At 40.2% G+C, this 21022-nt stretch overlaps 2 protein-coding genes across 2 annotated transcripts in view; one reads left to right on the forward strand and one right to left on the reverse strand.

Moving 5' to 3' along the window:
* RPS6KA5 (ribosomal protein S6 kinase A5) overlaps positions 1-14300 on the reverse strand; it is a 69876-nt gene extending 55576 nt beyond the window's left edge. The window contains exons 1-2 of the mRNA XM_041416125.1: positions 13720-14300; positions 2848-2919 (exon numbers count right to left, since the gene is read on the reverse strand). Coding sequence (XP_041272059.1) covers positions 2848-2919; positions 13720-13783 — 136 coding nt within the window. The 5' untranslated portion in view covers positions 13784-14300. The remainder of the gene's footprint in view (positions 1-2847; positions 2920-13719) is intronic.
* Positions 14301-15076: 776 nt separating this feature from the next.
* The window catches only part of DGLUCY (D-glutamate cyclase), a 52157-nt gene continuing 46211 nt past the window's right edge, over positions 15077-21022 (forward strand). Inside the window, exon 1 of the mRNA XM_041398034.1 lies at positions 15077-15192. The gene's annotated coding sequence lies outside the window, so the exon portion shown is untranslated. The remainder of the gene's footprint in view (positions 15193-21022) is intronic.

A 21022-nucleotide genomic window follows, 5' to 3' on the forward strand; every position in this document is an offset into this window, starting at 1 on the left:
AGCAAAATATAACAAGCATGCTTCCAATTGAGTGTATATATTAGAAGAAAGCAGACAAAAGAATGTAAGAAAGCAATTCAAATAAAGAAAATAGTAAGTATGAAATTGTGCTTAGCCATAGCATGAAAAAAGTTATAACAAAAAATGGCTTCCACAGGAGAAAAATCAGCACTCACAGATACTATTTCTAATAATCTTAAATGTTTGTACTTTTAAAACTTAAAGCATAAAAATGAAGATTTAAATAAACCTTCACTGCTGTTACCTGAAAAGAATCACCGCTGAGTCTGTAAGAAACTATCACAATTACATATCCTTAAGCAAGGTATCATTTAATTTAACATGTTTTAAGTATCTTCTGTGGTTGTTCCAGTTGCTTCATTGTAGAATATTGTATTTAAAATATTGTCATTAGTTTCAACAGCATCTACAGTCATCACTTAATGTAACTGTGAGGTTTCAACACATTCTCCTTGCATTAGATCGATTAAGTATTGGTTTGAAAACACTGCATGCTGCCTAACTCCACAGTAAAGCATTTTAAAACAGCATCACATTCTTATTGAGCATTAGTTACAGCTCACACAAGGATAAAGCTTTCACTGCCAGAGTATAGGTGGCTTTTCTCTATTTGCTTATAGCAGTGACCAGAATGTTTCTCAAGTTAGGAAATTAAACTTCATCAGCAAGAACATCTTAGGAAGGTTGCAGAATCTGTGCTACTGGAGGCTTTTAAGAATGAATCACCACCAGGGGTGATGCATGTATAACTGACTGTGTCTTGGGCCAAGCAATTAAGGGACCTCTTTCAGGTCCAACCTCCTCAGAATCCTGTTTTCAGCAACTCTGCGTGGCAGCAAACATTGCCAGCAGACAGATGGTCACTTACCAAAGCAAAGAGAACTACTCCATTCTGATCAGGTCATTGGCATTTAATGCCATCCAGTAATTAGCAAGCAGCAACCTCTGACATATCTAGTGCATGAGTCTTAGCTATCATAGGCTTGAGACTGAACAAAGCTTCTTGACTGCCCTCATGGTCTAGATTTCTGAAGCAAAAACCTCAGGCTATGAGCAGAACTGCACATCAAAAAAAGTGGGAAAAAAACAAAAAACCAAACAACACAACAAATGCCAACTACTCCTCCTACAAATGCCATTCCAGGATACCCAAGGAATCCTTGGAATCCTAAAGCTTGAGGAATCTTTTATATTAGACAAAGAGTAGATTATCTTAGACAAAAGACATTTCTGGAGCAGCAAGACTACTAGAACAGGATGAAGTCAGACAGGCATGCTTACTCGACTTCTTTTTTTTTACTTCACACACACACACAGGATCAACCCCACTGTCAACCCACTGAAGCAGCCTTTTCTGAAAGGGGTCCCTCAAAAATTATCCTGTTAACTTGAGTGAATAGAATAGCTTTGCACTGCAAGACTAACAATTACCTGCTATGGTTAAGAGTATTCCAGGCCAAGAAAAATTTGGCCAATCTGTTCATGAAGAAAAGAAGGCATGGGAAGTAGCAATGAATGACTGACAATTGCTAAACAGTAAGACAGGCTATTTCAGAGGTACTGCCTAAAGACAAGAGAAGCTCAGGCTACTACTAGTCTGAACTTGAAGACTTACCCTTATGAAACCACCAACTTACTTCGTACCCCAAATGCAGTAGTTGTAATACTAGCGTGATCTCAGACCAATGGCAAAGGTAACAGAGACAAAATCCAAAAAATTTACAAATCCAGCCAATGTTTCCATCAGCAGGAGAGAAAGACACCCTCACATAAATGTATAATTGTTTATAATTTCATTTTTGTCAACCCCACTCAGATTCACACTATTTCAGAAAATCATGATTGCTTCTACCTAGGAATATGCAACATTTATTTATGAATATTAAAGCTTCCTTTTATCTACCTCTAACTATTTAAACTTAACAGCAAGGTTTCAATTTTTTAGCATGTTAAATTTAAACTTCAAAAACTTTACTTCAGAAACAGAAAACTATCCTCTCAGGTGATTTAACAGCTTAATTAATTTCTAAAAGAATCTATATGAATTACAGCCTCACTGCCAGCTATTAAAGGCTGATAACACCCAAAATTTTAATATAATTTAACTAGCATAAAACTTCTGGAGACCTTGATGATAGTCCACATTCATGATTACCCCAATCTACTCAACAATGCATCTGACTTAGTATTGACCAAAGAATAAAAAAGCATAAACACCCTAAAAAGAATAAAAGTCATTACTTTTGTCTGCATATGGGGCTGTGTGTCCCTTTAGCAAAGGAGAAACAAAGGTTTCTTCTTCAAGACCATCAGTAATCCTACAACATGCTAAAAATCCTCAACATTGTACTGAAACCCACAATACAGCAACGAACATTATCAGTCTTAAAAAATACTGGGATCTGACTAGGACAGAGTTATGGAGCCAACGGCAACCCTAAAATGGATTAGTTAAAAAATGGAGCATCTTATTCAATAATGTATTAAAATTACTGGTTTTTTTCTCAAACTCTAAAAACTTAACATAATTATCAAGACGATGTCTTAACACAGACTAGGTTTTTCACAAACTATATTAAATTGTCACAAATTTTCAACCATATGTTTTCTTTTTTCCAAAAAAACTGCATCTTCAAAAGTGCTGTGCTACAACATGTGACCTCCAATTTTGCATATCTATTTAAAAAAATTGAAAAAAATATGCTATGCAATACGAAAGTGCTATCTTCCTAAAGAATGTTCCAATTACCAAAACCTCAGCAAGAAAACAAAATTATACATAAGACTAATGCTTCCAACATTTAACTTAAAATTAGTGCATCTTACCCCCTGTTCCAAGAACTTTCAGGAGCTCAAAGTTTTCAATGCCAACTTTCTCTGCATGGCCTGTCAGATTTGCTGAAAAGAAAAAAAATCACATCAGATATGTAATACACCAAAACACCACTCTGACATCTTACTACCGCCCCAGTAAAACCAAGCTAGCAGTTGAATTAAATAAGCAGTGCTGAGAAGACATCCCAATTTCACACTGTATTCAACTTGAAAAGCAAGGGAAAGCAATTTTCTTGCTGCTGTCAGTGTACCCAAAGGTATAAAATCACACTAATTGAAGCCCATCTAGTCTGTATACACCATCTTCCAGTGTATCACTGGGCACCTCTGAAAAGAGTCCAGTTCCACCTTGTCTGTAATCTCCAATCACATAGCTACAGACAGCAATCAGGCCATCTCTTAGCCCTAGCACCCTGAATACTCTTTTTTTTGGATTTTATAGTGTGTGGGATGACAGAGCTCCAACAGCTGTTCATGCATTTAACACAGGATTGTTAAAGACTCTCCATTAGCACCAAGTAGAAATTACCTTAAGGCTGCATAACTCACAAGTATGGAAAAATCTAAGCTGCTACAAAGTTGTGTCATTTGTTGCACAGTCTGGAAGCAGGAGGTTCTATGTTTATACAAATTATACCACTTTGGGTACTTATTTTGTCTAACATACATTTTTCTAAGCAGAGATGTAAAGACCTCTGCTTGAAAAAAAGGGACTATGTAGGGTTGGTTTATTGCCTTTTTTTTTTTTCCTTTCCTGAACTCCTACAAGAAAGCCTCAAGCAGTTGCCATTTTTTTTCCATCTTTGATTCCTGTCATACTATTATGCATCCATTTGCATCAACATGACTACAAACCATTCAGCAAAAGCCCCCACTGAAATGATCCAGGATAAAAAGCAGCAAGACAAAAAAGTAACTAAGCTTGATAATTCACATAAATGGTCAGTTCCCTGATCCACTTTACTGAGCAGCTTCATAAGCACCATTAAGGATGCAGCATTAAGTAGCAAGTGAGTCAATCTCCACCACAGGAGCTGAACTGAAGCTTGCTGTACTGCTTCTGATTGCAAACAGAACAAATACTCCTGCTAGAGCTACATCACAGTCCCTGCTTAAGACAGCAGTACGGAAGTCACACTCCTGTGCTAATAAGGGAGTTATAGCAAGTAAGGCAAACCTAGACTGAGTTAGTGTCTATACAATTAGGGTATGTTCTGTCACAGAAAGTAAACTGTCTCCAAGCAATTTAATATTACATATTACTCTTCTTAACAAGTACTGAAAATGGTACTCAATATACACAGCTTTAAAACATTGTCTTTCCTGCCAGGGACATCAGAAGTCACAGACTATTCTAAAGAGACCAGGGCTAGAGTATCCATTTTTTAATGAAGGAGTGGACATCACTGAAGAAATTCAGGACACAGAACTTCTTTGGATACCAGCTAAGTAAGTGCTGAACCTGGGGTGGGAAGAAAGTTTTCACTTCAAAATCCACCAATTTGGATCTTCCACAATGGACTACTCCAGAAAGGTTTTACTACCTCATATCCTTTAAGAGGGTCACCAGAAGGCTTTTCAATTAAACACCCTTCTAGAAAGTAAAACAGTCACTTAATCCTACCATATTCTTGGAACTGAATAGGAAGAGTGGAACCCAGAGAAATGCTGCATCTCCAGTAACATGCTGAAGATTTGCAGTGCTGGCTGCAATCCTAAAAAGAAATCCAGTCTTAAAACTCAATCCATTAATCTAAACTGCACCATAAACTCACATTCAATAACATTAGTAAAACCTTCTCCACTTTCATGAAGCTACACAATAAAAAGCTGAGTGCTATCTAATTTGAATTATCATGTACTTGTTTCAATGTAAGCTGTAATTTTGCACTCTCCCCTTAATTTGATTTTTGCTTCCACTCAGGATGCTTAATGGCCTTATCCTAAAAAAAAAAAAAAAAAAAAAAAGTCTTGAAGGTTACTTTAATATTATTTTCATAATAAAAGGAGAAAATTACATATGATAACTGCAAAACAAAACCCACCTCATTCTTTTTACATTATACTGAGGAAAAAAGCCATCCCACAAGACAGCTAAAGGATGCTGCATAACACACACAAGTATGAAGGACACTTGAGACAAACTTTCTCACAATTACTCCCTATAAAGCAAGAAGTAAAGTTATCCTTCATTAAAAAATAGGAATAACAAATCTTCAAAGCCGTAAGAAAAGATGAACAGTTCCCAGAAAGTGCTCCTCCCAATGTTGCCACATGGCAATGGTTTTGCTCCAAGAGGTTCAGTTGCAGTGCTCAGTCCATCTCTGAAGTCATACTGCAAGAAAAGCAAGCTGAAGAGCCTGTTTCTGCCCTTTTCTAATAACACCCCTAGAGCAGTCCTTTGTCTTCATCTGCTGAAAGCAGGTGTAGCACTCTGACATTCTAGCAGAGATGAAGTGCAGTTTCTCCAGGATAAAAGTTGTCATTCCAACATTTCCTTCAACCTGCTTTCGGAAGCATAAATCTCAAATGATCAATTATTCTACTGACCACTCACTCCCAGGAACCTAAATGACCATTTCTTGAGGATCTTTCACCAGGGATGCTCTCTGCAGTTACAAAACTGTTCCAAAAGTGAGGTTTTTTAAAGGATTGCAATGAGACCACTACTACTACTATGACTGACAGACCAGTGAAAGGCTTCTCACACCTCAGTGACATCACTGTGCTGGAAATGGTATCAGAACCCAACCCAGCAATTGCCTGTGCAGAATGCACAGCCTATCTGTAAAGACTGCAATGGGATGTACATTGGTGAACAGAAAGCAGTTTCAGAAACAGAAAATTTACTTCTCCATGCACTTTTTCCTTCAAGTGTCTGGACACATCAGCTGAAGAAGTGCACCAAGGAATGGAAAAAAGTTTGGACAGCAAGAGAAGCAGTGCCCAAGTCAACAAGATGAGAGTTTCTCCACAAACAATATGAAGCTACACATGACACTAAAAGGGGATGGTTGTACATAATGGGGAAAAAAAAAAAGCTAACAAATCCCCTTGCATGAAGCTACACATGACACTAAAAGGCGATGGTTGTACATAATGGGGGAAAAAAAAGCTAACAAATCCCCTTGGAGAATAGCTCACTGCATACTGGCACAATTGTAAGAATCCTGCATTTACTAATATTCTACTGTAGTCTACATCAATCAGCATTGAACCAACATGGTTAAAGAGAGTATGCAGCTGAGGGCAACAGCAAGAGATAACACATCAAATCAGAAACAAATAGCAAGGCCAGGACATCATAGCATCCCTAAAAATAAAGAGGAAACAGAGATACTAGTCACCATCATCACCTCTGAAGACAGGAAGAAAGGAAATATCCAGAAATACTACCACTGCAAAGACAAGCCTCCCTGTACACGCAGGAACACCAGTGCACAAAGACCAGTGCTGTCATTTTCAGTCCCCTGGAACAGGGCAGTCTGTCTATCCAGACTACCAGTTCTCCTTGATGGAAGATCTCCAGATGATGTAAGAGACATGACTGTCATCTGCACTACACCTGAACTTTGAGAAGGCCAAGACTGAACTAAGAACTGTGCAAACTGGTACTGTGCAATGATTCTATAAGCTTTTAATTGCACTTCTATGATCTTGAGAAATAACATTTCAACAGCACTTGTTTTCAAGTTAACATGTGCTCTGTCCTCTGCTTCTGGACTCTACTGTATACAGGTCTTGAAGCAGACAAACAAAGCTAGAGCTTCACCTACTGAGCTAGACTGAGCTCTGTCTGAAAGTCGAAACTTGTCTCTGCAACACAAGACAAATTCTTCAGTTTCATTGAGCAGAACAATGAACCCCAGGCAATTTTAAGAACAGAGAAAACAAGAAGGAAAACTAAACAGAAGACATTCTGCAATACTTCAAATATTAGGTTGCAATATCTAGTATCAGTATCAATTTGATCTTAAACATTTACTTCAGAGAATGGCCCATCCCACTCACCTAACAGATCTACTGGAGTCACATCATCAAAGAACAGATGCTGTTTTATAACTTGTATGCTTATGCCTTACTCAGAGCAGAGAGGGTGCACAACTCCTTTTGGGTGGGGAAAAAACCCCCAACACCATGCAACAGAAACTATGCAACTATTATTTATTAGACACTGAAGAAAATGCATATGTTATACTGTTTATCTGCTATATAGAGTTACTCTAAGTTACTGGTTACAGCAACTAGAACTATTTCTAAAGGAAGTAAAAGTATCCTAAAGTCCTTGTAATCTGAGAGACCATTGCCACCGAGTAAGTGTCAGGTCATTGAACAAGAGCACCATTTAATCAGCTCAGGGTACTATCTTACAAGCTTAAAGTGGAATTTAAAAACCATAACTTCTTAAGAATATTTTTCTTAGGCAAAAGAAAGAACGTAAAGCAAAAGTAAAACACACACAGAGTTCTCAAAGAAAAGAATACGCTGTTCATGTTGCTCTGAACTCCAGGGTATCAGCTGAGGTAACTGGGCTGGCAACTGCTGTTTCTCTAGAATATTACATGCTTAAGCGTTAAGACCAGCTAAGCTGAGAAAAAAAAAAATTAAAACTTGAAAAAAATTTGGAAAAAATTCAAGCTCTCACAAAGCTGCTGATCCCATTCTAGAAGGCTTGGAAGCCAAACTTTACACAGCCAAAGATAACAAAGACCTCTGAAGTACTAGGTAACATGGTATATATCCATGTATGTATGTACATGTATGTATAACAGCACACGTGTGTACTGCATGGAATACAGTATGTGGAAATTCAGAAGTATAAAATGCTGTGGAAATGACAGTTTCTTACTGTGTTTATCATCATGAAAATAGAAGATAGAAGACTATCCCACCAAAGATATTACTTGCATCTAGAAAGCTGAATTAAATATAAGTCCAAACATCTGAGATTAATGACACAAACTCAGTAGTCTGAACTGGAAAAAGCTCCATGTTAAGATCCATTTGCATTCATCAGCAGCCCTTTTTCTCTTACAGAGGTGACTTCATGAGGTTTATCATTACTGTGAGCTGAATCACTATGAGGTCACCAAGACTGAACCCTGAGGCACCTCCATGGTCACCCAGAAACTTAATGTGTAGCAACACTCTACGTCACCATAATTGCAAAAAAAAAAAAACCCAAACAAAATGTAATTATACAAGATGCTAATGAATACAATTGCTACAGATCATCTAACGCTGAACAGAGTTGAAAAAATCAGATATCTGAAGATTGCGCATATCTTTGCAAGCAAAAAATTATATCTAAGTACAAGACATGAATCAACTTTAATTTTCTCTATCATTAGTAATGAATTAAATAGAATTAAATAATTTATAAAAATTCAGTCACAGGCACCTTGGACACAGCATGAAAAGTAACACAGAATACAAATTAATTTATCAACAAAAAAAGAGCAACTGATAACTTACATGTTGATGGAAAGTATTTACATATTTGGTTATGCAGACATTAACAAGGAAACTTAAGAATTATCCTCTCCTAAGTAAAGCTTTTATAACCTCCAAGACAGTATAAAATATTTACAAGTGTCCAGAAAAATGAGAAGAGGAAACAGTCACAATAGATCCCAAAACAAAACAGAAACCTAAATAAACTGACTGCATGTAAAGTGAGTCCTTCACAAACCAGTCTGCCTATCTACAGACTGAGTCAGAAGCAAAGAAATCTCAGTAGAACCTGCAACCTCATTGCTGGGATTCTGTAGGGGGGAGGAGAGCATGTTTACCATAAGATAACCAAATTATGCAATGATGGGGATACAACAGAAATATTTACATGAAAAATATATTGGGGAAACATCCTCAGATACCCAGGCCTTGTCATATGATTGAGGAATTCCAGCAAGAGTTCTTTGAACTGCCTTCTGAATAAAATTCTAATATGTATTAACATGGCATGTAAGACTCCTAATTCTTTTGTGCAATCAAGCAGGAGCTTTTCAACCATCACATTTAGAATACACCGGATCAGAGCTAATAACCAGGATGACAATGAAGACTGCATCTATTAGTCCTCATTTAGATTAGACACTTTACAGAACAACACTGAAACAATGACAGCAAAATGATCAGTGGTACCAGACCCTTGTACAGATCATTTTAGCCAGGTTTGAAATCCCACTCAAAAAAAAAAAAAAAAAAAAAAAGAAAAAAAAAACCCACAATCCAAGAAAGATCAATAGCTGTCCTTCATGATCAAGGGTACAAGAAGATAAATAACAATGAATTCCTAGACTACAAAGAATTTTTAGAAAATATTGATTGTGTAAAGAGTAAAATCCAGAGATTTAAGCGGTATTAAAAATGATTAATAAACTTAAAATACTCTTTGTAGTTTCCAGAACCCAAGAAAAACCATATACTTTAGTGCTCAAAGAGAAAAGTAGAAGCAAAAGCAATCCAAGCTTTGAAACAGCCAACTATTAGTACCTCCTGATCCCTAAACAATATACAAAATTATTGCTAATATTAACATATTAGATATTATTTTATTATATTATATATAATATATTGTTTATTATGTAATGTTAAAATATATTAGCATATTATACCTGCATATTGTAAGTAAATAAAAATAAAAAATAAATTGGTCTTAAAAAATACTTTTAAAATTAAATTTTCTGTAAGTCTCATAAAGTTTCCTTTTAAAAATAGGAAAAATAAAGTACTCTACAGGTGCCAGATGTACCTCCACAGTGAAGCCTGAATTCACTATTCAGTGCATGATCCACCATGTTTTTTAGTCACAGGAATTTTCACAGTTCCCCAGAACGTCACATGAACATTCTAACTGGAGATCCCATTCAAGAAGGTATAACTAAGAATTTGCAATATTAAACCCTATAGATAATCCACCTACGTATTTTCTGAAGCCTTTTATAGTTTCATAATGAATTATACGTTTGACTCAAGTGGAAGTTCCAAATTCTTGTGCCTTTGGAGTTCTGCAGGCTATTGCTACATTAACTTCTGGGCTATACACGCCTTTTCTGATACATGTCTGGCAAACCGCAAACTAAAGCAAGTTCTTTAACCCAAAGATTGTGGTAACATTAAAACAAATCCAGTATCCTCTTCAAAACAGACTTGCTAAAAGGAAAAGAACATTTTGCTTTTGTAAAGCAAAACAAACAATGTATATAGAGAGCCCATTGTCCATACATTCACGGAACATCGCAAGCTCCCTTCAAGATCCCAGATTTGGTAATCTCTGCCTCTCCCTGGGCAAAGCAGGGAGTTCACATGCATGCCACAAGATGGGCAACCTCCTACCAGTCACTCACACACACTTAAGGATCCTTTGATCCTTTTTTCCAGAAAAAAGAGGAGGTGGGGAAGAAACCTCACTCTTAACAGTTCTGTTTCCTTCTTATCTTCTGACATCACAAACCTTTTCCTCTCTTTCCATATCCTTCTCTATCACGTAAAATGTTTCCTCTGATAGACTTTATGTTTGCCATTGTTCAGTTCTGAAGCATTACCAAGCAACAGAAATGTTAAGATGCAGCAATGTTCTTTTTTCAGTGTAAACAATATGCATTTTCTAAGGTCTGCAAAAAGTTGCATTAACTCTGAAAGTTAGCCTTCAAAAAAAATAAAACCTTTCCCTTTACAAGATTCCAGAAATAAATACTAAAGAAAACGTCATTTTCTTATTATTTTCACTGGAGAGTTTCAGTAAGAATCAGAGACAGCCAACACTTCCTACAATTTCAACTTTGGCATATTTTTGCTTCTACTTCCTGAAAAGAGATTTCACTTTCCCCAAAGACTCACTTTCCTTCCCAAAGGGAGACAAGAAAGACAGTAACTATTCTGAAGTGGCTGAATTGTGAGCCTTCTATTAAGAACAAAAACGGTTTGGTGTTAGGAAAAGAAAAAAAACTTGATAAATACAATTAGAAGAATATCATTATTAAATGACACGTGTCCTGAAAGTCACTGCTCTGTCTTATCCGCAGAACATCATATATATATATATATATATATACACAGAGAGCAGTGTCCAGTATTTGTAACAGAGCACATCACATGCTATCACACAGAGGCACTCAAGTGTTCCTTCCCTATCACAGACCCAATCTACATGCCTATCAAGTGATGTTTTTCCAGCAATTACTTTTTGGTTGTACAACAGAGGAACGTCAGGGCTCTAAGACTATGAGATATAAAGCTAAAATTAAACCTGACCCTACATATCAAAGCCAGCATTGTAATTTCAAAGTTTAAAAGAAGCCAAGCTGTGGTATGACAGGGTTAACAATCAGCTGGTCTATGTAGCAACAGCACTGCATATGCTCTAACTTAATGCCTTTTCATATGCCTCCATACTTGCTTGGAGCTAACAACAATCATCTGTTTCGTTCTTTAAGATCCTCATTTCATCTTAAATTCAGATTCTAAAGTATGTTCACTTACTCATTTGACCATAAGAAATGCCTGTCCCTAACTCATTTAATACTTTTAAAGCAATCCAAGACCAAGTAATTGCAAATGCAAAGTGTAACTGTGGGTTTACCTGCATTCAGTTGATTTGAATTAGTCAGCTTGTTACCATGGGGTTCAAGTAACAGCTTCCAAAATATGAAAAGATACTCCCTTCTCAAAGAAGCCACTATTTCTACTACAATAGTAAATTCTTTCATAGCACTCTGGAGACTGACCTCTTTTTCATCTGCCAACTGACAGCTACTTTCAATCTGAATTCTAAATTGTTAAATTAGTCACAGAGCTAACAGCATCAAAGAAAGAACACAGAGATGAGGGAAACAGTGGAATCTAAACAAATTGCACAATAAAAGATATTCATGATATAGAACATATTTAGGAACAATAAAGATCCGCTGGCTCCAAATTCTAGTTCTTGTCTGTCCTCTCACTCTCTTTCCCAAACTGAAGCAAAATTAAATAATCATGCTGTGTATGCTTTAAAGATGTGGTGGGTTGACCCTAGTCAGCAGCTAAGCATCCACACAACCAGACTCAGTACAAAAAAACCCTTGAACATCCAAAGGATCCTATACCTTTATATATTTCTGAATCAACAGAAGCTGGCTGCAACTCTTCTCCTCAAATTATTGTATCTCTGTGCATTGTATAGACAAGTTCTGAACCAGTATCTCCATACGTCTTGCATAGCAATGACACTATTGACACCTTCAGGAGTAGGAGTCTCCCAGGAGTACATGACAGAGCAGCTCCCTCCTCCACCCTAGTGCTCCAGAAATAGACAAGTCATTGCTAGAAAGCATTTTTCAGAAAGCAGAGTTTTCTAAACACTGAATATGGAGAAGAGAACAAGGAGGGGAGAAGCAACTTATTCCTACTAAACTGAATTTCAGAAGCTTAAAAGACAAACAAGGTTGAGAATTTTTTTACTAAAAGTGAGAATTGGTACTTCATACAGCTATATATATGATCAAGATTAAAATCAAAGTTGCTTATTATGCTACATTGTTTATTCCTCAAACTATGTTTAAATTATGACCCCTCAGGGATATGTGTTCTCAACCCTTATAATAGAAATATGGAAAAAAAGAGACATAATTATGTAAATATATTGAATAAATGTGTCTCATTTCCTTTCCCCTTACCTCTTCCTCTTCCACACTTAAATGCAGCAACACCTATCGAGACAACTATGTTTTCCAACAGCTCTTTTGCTTCTTGAAAGAAGGAAACTACAGTCCCTTCGGTTTCTGTAGCTATCAAGACACCGCCTTTTTTATTTTTTTTCTTCCCTCCTCCTCCTCCCCCCGCCAACACGGAGGTAGCCGTGTTCCTCCGGGGCAGCTCCCAGCACCGAGGGACAGCGGGGCGGGAGGCAGAACAACGCCGAGGAGACCCAGCACCACCACCCGCCTTTCACACCGGCCCATTCGAGAATGTCAACTACATCAACCCGGGCAGCAGCCCTCCCAAACTTTTGCAGTGAACGGCATCATATGCTTACTCTCACTTCATCATGGAGAAAAAGATGATGACAGAAAAGGAATGAAGGACATGGGTTAACAGCACCTTCATTGTTAATCAATACAGAGAACACACATTCTGATTATGTTTTATACGCTCTTCTAAACTGACATTAAAATGTAGATTTACTGCAGTGTTCAAGTTGCCTGGAAACTTCCGAGAAGCAGAGAATCCCTACTAAAAAGAAATAAAGCTCTTCCCCAACACAACAACCGACAATGGAGGATTTCTGTTGTATCTTTAAAGGTCATACATATTTCACATGTTGAACTACTTCTCCAGAGGGTCGTCAAGTAACTACCGAGCTACAGGAAGATTCATGGACTGAAAACCCAGACAACTCTGTGGTTACGTGTTGGCACATTCCCCTCCCTACAATTCCGGCATTTCACCGAGGTCACAGAAAAGCTGTCACATAAAACGACTTCATTTAGGACTGGAACAAACCGGGCCCCCCAGTACAGCCATAGAAGTCGATCAAACACACAACTCACAAAAACAAAATAATGTTTATAAGAGAACCTGGCTACCCTTTATGTCCTTCAAAAGCGTCAAATACCACCAGGAAGTGGGACAGGGGAGCCAGGCATGGAGCAGAAGTCGAAGTGAACTACTTTTTTCAGAAATAAGAGAAGGCCCCCTCCCCGCCCTCATCGTACGCGCTCCTGCCCTTATATTCCAGCTCATCCTCCTTTTGCCCCCGCCACTGAGATTTCCCTACCGCTCCCAGCCAACTCTCGGAGCTCCCTGCTCAGCCGTGTTTTCCTCGGCCCGGGCCGCCCGTGCCCCTCCGCCCCCGCGCGACCCCCGGGCCCGCCCGCTCACCGTTCCTCAGCTCGTGCTTCACCGTGAGGAGCGGCAGCTCCGCTTCCCCCGAGGGTCCCTCCATGTCCTCACGGGCGGCTCCCCCGCCCTGCCGCTCCCGTGAGTGTGAGCGCGGCGGCGGGGGGATGTCACCTGGCCCGAGACGGGTTCTATTTTCCAGGGGCGCTCCGGGGCAGAGGAGCCATGCAGGCGCGCTGGGGTCTGCCGCTCCCCCCTCCGCCTTGTAGGAAAACGGGGTGGAGGGGTGGGGAGGGGGGGGAGGTGAGAAAACCCCAGACCTACACCACCCAACAACAAACAGTTATTAAAATCTAGGGAGGCACACGCACGACGGCTTCCCTCCCCCGGCGCTCAGAACCAGCCCATGTCCTTGCGCCTCCCCTCCCCCGGGCTCCGGTCCCCCTCCCCGCCCGACAGCGGGGAGCGGAGCGGAGCGGAGCGCGGCCGGGATAGGCTGAGCGGCACGGGGGGAGGAGGCGGCAGCGCCGCGGGGAGCGGCTCCGACTCAGGCGCTCGCGCCCCCTCCCTCCCCGGGCCGGGCGCTCATTGGCCGCGCGCGCCCGCGAGCCCCGGCGGCCGTCGGGCAGAGAACGTTCCCCGCGCGCCGCCCCCGCCCTTCCGCCGAGCGCCGCGCGCCCCCATTGGCTCGGCGGCTGCGCCAACCGCCGGCTCCGCCCCCCGTCTTCCCCCCGGCCCCTCTACTCCCCGATCTTGTTTGTAAACATTCCCGCCCGCCTCTCCCGCTGACCCCCGACCCCCGCGGGAGGGCGGGCGCTGGGCTGCCCAGCGGTAAGGGAAGGCGCTGATTGACCACTGGAGCTGGCAATCACCTGAGGGAGGGGCCATGGCGCCCTTCCTGGCGTTACGGGCTCGTTCCATCGCACTCGAAGGGGGGAGCGGCCGTGGGCTGACCCACTCGCAGCGACGGCCGGGGGAAAGCCGGGCTCCAGCCCGGCGCGGGGGATGCGGCAGCGGGACGGGAAGCGGAATATCTCTGCGGGGGGATGCCGCGGGGCAGGGAGCAGCGGGGCACAGCCGGGGACGGGAGGATTCCCGCAGGGCCCCGGCGCCCGGCCGCTGAGCCCCCGCCTCCCCGCGCGGGAGGCGCGGGCGGTGCGTGCGGACTCGCGGCGGCGGCGCGGCCGGGCTGGGGAGCTGCGGCACATCGCTGTGGCCGCCTGCGGCCCGCGGCTCACCGCGCTCAGGGACCCCACAGCACGGGCGCGGGTGGCGCGGCTCCCGGTGCACGCAGGGCGCCGAGTCGCGCCTGGTGCCGCCTTCGCCCTTGGCCGGGGCCGTGGAGGGGGCGGCGAACGCAGTCGGCTCCTGGGAGGTCGAAGAGGCCGCGTGTACTGAAGTTAAAGCAGCCTTGGTGGTCGCTGGAAAGGCGCACGGCCTGCAGGGTTATCGCGGCTCAGGAGGTGCCTGGCAAGGGCTTGCTTGTCGTGAGGCGGGAGTGGGCGAGGGTGCTGGGTAGGTACATCCATGTGCCCGGTTCACCTTGCCTTGCCTGGGGCGCGTTCCTCCGCTCACTTCAGCTGCGGGGAGACACTGTCCTCGCAGGGGGCTTTGGTGGCGTTGTTGGGGGAGGTGCGGTTCAAAACACATCCGATGTGTTCGTCTCGGCTAAGCCGCTCAGTCTGTTACGTTTTGGTGGCAATCTGTTATTTCAAAAGCTGGCCTCATTTCCTTGCAACAGATAACTCAGATGGCTTTTCTCTCCGTTTCTTATTTACAGTAATTTCTGACTCGTTGCTCTTGAATGCCACTGCTTCTGTCCTTACACACCAGTTGCTAATTCACAATGCCATGTCTCGGCAGCAGTGTTCACACAGAGTCTAATTAAGTTACATCAAAGATTAATGAAATAAAATGTCTTATGTTAATCCATTATTCGCATTCCAATATTAAATATTTGTGTGTTTGTACACATATATGTAAAAAATGCATGTACACATGTGTGTTTCTACAGTTTCCTGTGGAGAGATTGAGCTTGGCTATTTAAAGTCCGTGAGAGTTTCTGGTTTGTAATTGTTTATACACCAGACCTGAGGTTTAGGGTGCCTTTGCAGTTGTCATCCTAGAAATTAATAATACTACCTAAGGGTTTCATAGCATTTTTGGTAAAACTTTTGAAGGTGTTTCCCACCAAGCACTGCAGCTGTTCCAATGAGGTATCTCCCTGTGGCATACGGTACACACATAACTCCTCCAAAAATGTCCATCCAGTTACTGCCTTTCCCCCTGTATTATATCAAGACTATAAAAATAGAAAGTCTGACCATGGGAGATGTTTTCAAAATACTTGATTCCCTAACTTTTGTTACTTGTTTGTAGAAGCATCGCTATTGCAGGGAAAGTAAATATTATATCAGTATGATATTAAACTATAAAAGGAAAAATGGAAATACTAAACCTCTTAAATTATTTATTAATTAACTTATGAAATTATTAAGTTTTTGCATCTTTGTAACTAATAGCTGCTATGTGCATCTGGGTGAACTGTGAGATCTACTTCTTCATTATAAGGTGTAACAACTACTTCTGATTATTCCATGTCCCAGATACTAGATTTTAAAGAACCTGGTGCTATATTTCATCCAGTGGCTCTACTAGCCTACCCTTGGACTAACTGTCCCTGGCAGCCTCAGAGGAGAGAAGCTGAAATATGACTCCATTTACCAGTGCTCAGTGTGAAGGGTGCTGGCACTGAATCCAGTAGTTGTTAATAGTCTTGGTTTCAGATGTTCATAGCTTGACAGGCTTTATCTGCTTATTTGCCCCAGGCTGAAAATTTCTCCTTTCAAATTTCAGCTAAAATAGCTTTAAAAAAATGAGGCAACCCTAAAATACCAAACCAAAAATAGTGATCTATGCTGACGATGCATATAATAAAACACAGTGATTACTGTTTATAATTCAGTTTAAGATGTGACTGGCCTTGCAAAGTACTACTCCATGAACTAAAAGTTCTTTATTATCACTGAGGGATCCCTTGAAATGTGTACATGAAACATGGTCATTCCATTAAAAAAAAAAAAATATTTTTTTACATAACAGTTTCTCTAGTGTTAAAATGTTTTTGCATTGGGATTCTTGTGTCATATCCAGAAACAGCAAAGCAGCCCTGCTGAATGCTTGGAAAGAATCCCACCTTTTGACAGACAAAAAGAGCTATACTTGCAGTGAAATCCTAAACCTCCTGTCAGTAGTCCATGAGTACAAGACTGTGCTCAAGTTTTCCTTTCAGCTGAACTTTGGGAGCAGTGGAGGGTTAGACTTGGTTGTGTAGTTGACACGAGAGTAGATCTACCTTCAGCAGAATGGTCCAGGCGTAGGGGGCTGGTGACGCTGCCTCCATCATACAGCAGTATCACGTGGCTTTGTGGGTAGCTGTTAAAGGACAGAGTTCTGTCAGCCTTAAGGATAGATTGGAATTACAGATAAGTGAAAATACGCAGGCTACATATGTACCAGAAAATAAAACTGATTAGGACTCATTCTGTAGGTGTCAGGGAAGTCGCATGACGTAGCATGGTGCAGCTAAATTCTTTCCCCTTCAAAACAGTGGCCTCTTTTTGCACTGCCTCCTGGATTTGTCAAGACAGCATACCATTACTGAGCTGTGCTAGCCTCCAGCTTGGATGTACAAAGACATTGCCTGGAAGAATACTGGCCAGGGACCCAACCATTCCTGGAAGCACGCCGGCAGTCAGAAGCACGGATAATCAGGTGCCAGCACTGATTGGGCCTGTGTCCTGTTTAAATCACAGACTGTCACAGAGTCAGATGAGGGAGGAAATTTGGCTCAAGCCTGCAGCCAAAGCAGCATGAGAAAGTCCAGGAAGAGTGATGGGCTTACAGGCAGAGGGAGTACAGACTGGTCTGTAAGAGATTTCTTGTTAGTTTGGAGAAGTAAAACCACCCTTGGTATGTAAACTGTGCTTTTAGAAGTGCAGTTTAACTGACTGAAAGTGTTACTTGCATTTAAATACATTTGTGTGTATGCTGCAACACTGAAAAAAACGCTGCTGTTTGTATGATGTACATACAATAAATTACCCCTCTGGTATAAAAGGAAAAATATTTGATGTTTAAATGATTAAAAGCTATGGGGCAGTTCAGAGCTACTCACACTCCACAGTGTAAATGGCTTTTGTTTTTTAAGCGGCATTTTCATATTCATGTGCACAACCCAACAGGTCAGTCAGCCAACAGTTCAGTGTTTGGGCTGAGCATGTGCTGCAAGTTTGGGAATATGGAGTAACACTGTTCTAAAGATAGATGTCCCTTCTCTACCCCACAACACAACTGTTAAAAAATATGTGTATTTACTTGCCATTCCTAATTGTGAAAAGAGGGAGGAAAAAAATGCTGTGGGAAATTCCCACATGGAAGGATATTATTACAGAAAAAAGTGTCACATTTTCTTTTTGGTTCTAAAAGAGGTGGTGTGCCAAGCTGGTTTGAGGGCTGAGGTGAAATTGAAATGCTCAGTGTACAGACCTGAGAGGAAATGAGAGAGAAAAAGAAGAACATGAGTGCTAGAGCTGCATATTTCCAGGGTGCCAGGGCCTCAGAGTTTTGAGGTATTTGATTTACTTTCTTTCTGAAGGGGAGCTGCTTATGGAAACTATGCTTGTAGTTTCTATGGAGCTAAAGTTGAAGGTGTTTGGTGCTTTCTTATGGTCATTGAATTGTTACAGAAATAGGTGTTATTTTCAAAGGACAAATTTTGGAAGGCTAGATGATACAAAATGTTCCTCTTAATCACTCCACAGAGAACATTTGCACAGCAGAGGAAAAACAGGATCAAGTTTTGGAAACCATAAAATGAATTTAGGGAAGGACTCACTGTGAAAGACAAACATGACATGAAACAGCTTTTGAGAGAAATTTTAGTATAGTATGAGTTCTAGTTTTTAGTTTGCATATCTTCTCTGTGATTTTTATCTTTTGTTTAATCTGAACCTTTAATTGAACACTCTGTGCTTGATAACTGTCAGAAAAGTAGTCTGGGTAGGTATATTTGCTGTTAAAAGTATTTTTTATGAAACTGCTCTGGGCAACAGTTTTATCTCTCTAAAACCACTTAATGTTTTTACCATGAAAGGAGAAGTTATGCTAAGCATCCAAGTTTAATAATTCTCTTAACGGAAGTGGTACAGCTCTGTCAGGAAGTGGATCATTTCTTGAAAGAGTGCATTTAAGCATTACTGCTTCTAGGGTCCCGTTTCAGTTAGTATTAATTTCTTCACTGAAAAGTGATTTATTTTTTTCTTCAGTCACTGTACAGTTGCAACTACCATTATTATAGGCAGCACTTTCAAAAGTTTAATTACTAAAAGTCTACATGGTTATAAAGGAGGGGAAAAGAAATTGTCATGTCTCTCAGTTTCTGATGAGGAAGAGGAAAATGAATGAATGCTGTCCATAGGGGAAAGAAAGCAGCCCTAGCCATTGAAACAGAAATAAGGGTTTATTTCACTTTTTGAACTGCTAAAGTTTCTTAAGGTAGGCAGAAATGGAATTTCTGTTTAATAAAAATAATTTACTTTTGAATCCTAATCCTCACTCACAATAGTTTGAATTTTTTTTCAGATTTGTTGGGGGGAACACAAAGGACTGTGCTACATAATGTTGAGTAAACTCAAAGTCCTTTTCAAAAGACCTGCATGTGAATTCTCACTATTTTGAAAATTTACTGTCAACGTTGGAGAAGGTGACTTTAGAAAGGAGAAGTTAATCAAGGTGATCTGAAGGCCAGTGATAATGAAATTAAAACTTTTAACTCATCATGAAGACTGTGAGTGCATTCTGATAGTTGCAGAAGTTATGGTTCTGTTTTCCTACCCCAGAGAAGGAAGCATAAACATGAGAAAAAAATGTTTAAATGGCACAACTTAAAGCTGTGCTTTGTAGTTCTTAAAGAGAGCCTGCAGAAAAAGAGTGTAAAGAAGGGCCACATAAAATGGAGGAAGAAGAATTTTTGAAAAGCATAGATGAAAAATAATAAATTAATTTCCACAAGTTTTCTTCTAATGATGTATTTAAAGGTATTGCATCTGTTAAATTACCAGAGAGCAAAAAGAGATGTAATGAAGTGAACAATTATTACAGAGGTTCCTTTCCCTTTATCTTGAGAAAAGTTATTTGATTATTGATTTTGAGCCTATTCTTTGAAATTTAAAAAGATATCTCCATGAATTGAAATAAGAGAAAAGAAAATCTGGAAACAAAAGGATAAATTAAGCTAATATGTTTCAAGCTAATATGTTTCAAGCATCAGTTGCTGTATCTCCTGGAGTTTGAAAGGAACTTAGAGCTCCTCAGAAAAAATACAAAAACTCCTTTTAGTTTCAAGTATTCTATTAGGTGACTGGAAGGCACTGCTTAACATGGAGTATTATAATATTTTCTAATACAATATGATTTAATATAAGCATCATTACAACTAAAAACACCATTAAAAGAACCAGGAAAATGTTTTGATGAAAGATTTGAAAGATTACTCTTAGTTTTAAAGAACAAAAAGAAACTAAAATGTATGAGAAAACCAGTAGATAAATGTGTTTCCATTAACATGGCCTAAATGTAAAATACTGTTGTGAAAAATCAAGTAGCAAAAACTATGAGAGTGAATTACAAATTTTCAATACATCCAAAAAGATGGGGATTTTTAACTTTACCTGCATAATTGACGCTGGCACTGTAAATTGTGTGACTTGGGACTAGAGCTAACAGGTAATTGGTATTGAAGCAGTTCTATAATTTCATTACTATTTTTCATCCCATACTGATTTACTTAGATGTAGGATGCAAACTAGGGTATCTCTAGCTCAGCAGTGCTGTCTCCAGCACTGACCAGGAGCAGCTGCATAGTGTTGTGATAGTCTGTGGTTTAACAATGCAGTTCCTGAATAAAGACCTCCATTTGTTTGCTTTGACTTTGCCATTTGCTAATTTTATCTGATGACCCATAATGATTTAGTTACAAAAGAGTGTGAAGAATTGTTACCTTTTATTTCTTCCATGATTTTGTTGGATCTGTCCCTGTTTCATAGGCAAACCCAGAATACGAAGCAGTAACTTCGCCACCTAAAAGTATCCAGTAAAATATTTACTGTAGATGATCTGCAGTAGAGGTTATACACCAGGCACTTGGAGTTTTTGAGCTTTCAATAATTCATGCACAGCCTCATTTCTTTCATTTTTCTTAAGTAGAGGACTTCTAGAGGAAACCTAGATTATTTCAATGTTGGAACACTCAGGTTTAATACATCTTTTTTCTTTTTTAATGTAA

This window comes from Onychostruthus taczanowskii, unplaced genomic scaffold (genome assembly GCF_017590055.1).
Source record: "Onychostruthus taczanowskii isolate IOZ18803 unplaced genomic scaffold, ASM1759005v1 scaffold1, whole genome shotgun sequence".
In the NCBI taxonomy this organism is placed as follows: domain Eukaryota; kingdom Metazoa; phylum Chordata; class Aves; order Passeriformes; family Passeridae; genus Onychostruthus; species Onychostruthus taczanowskii.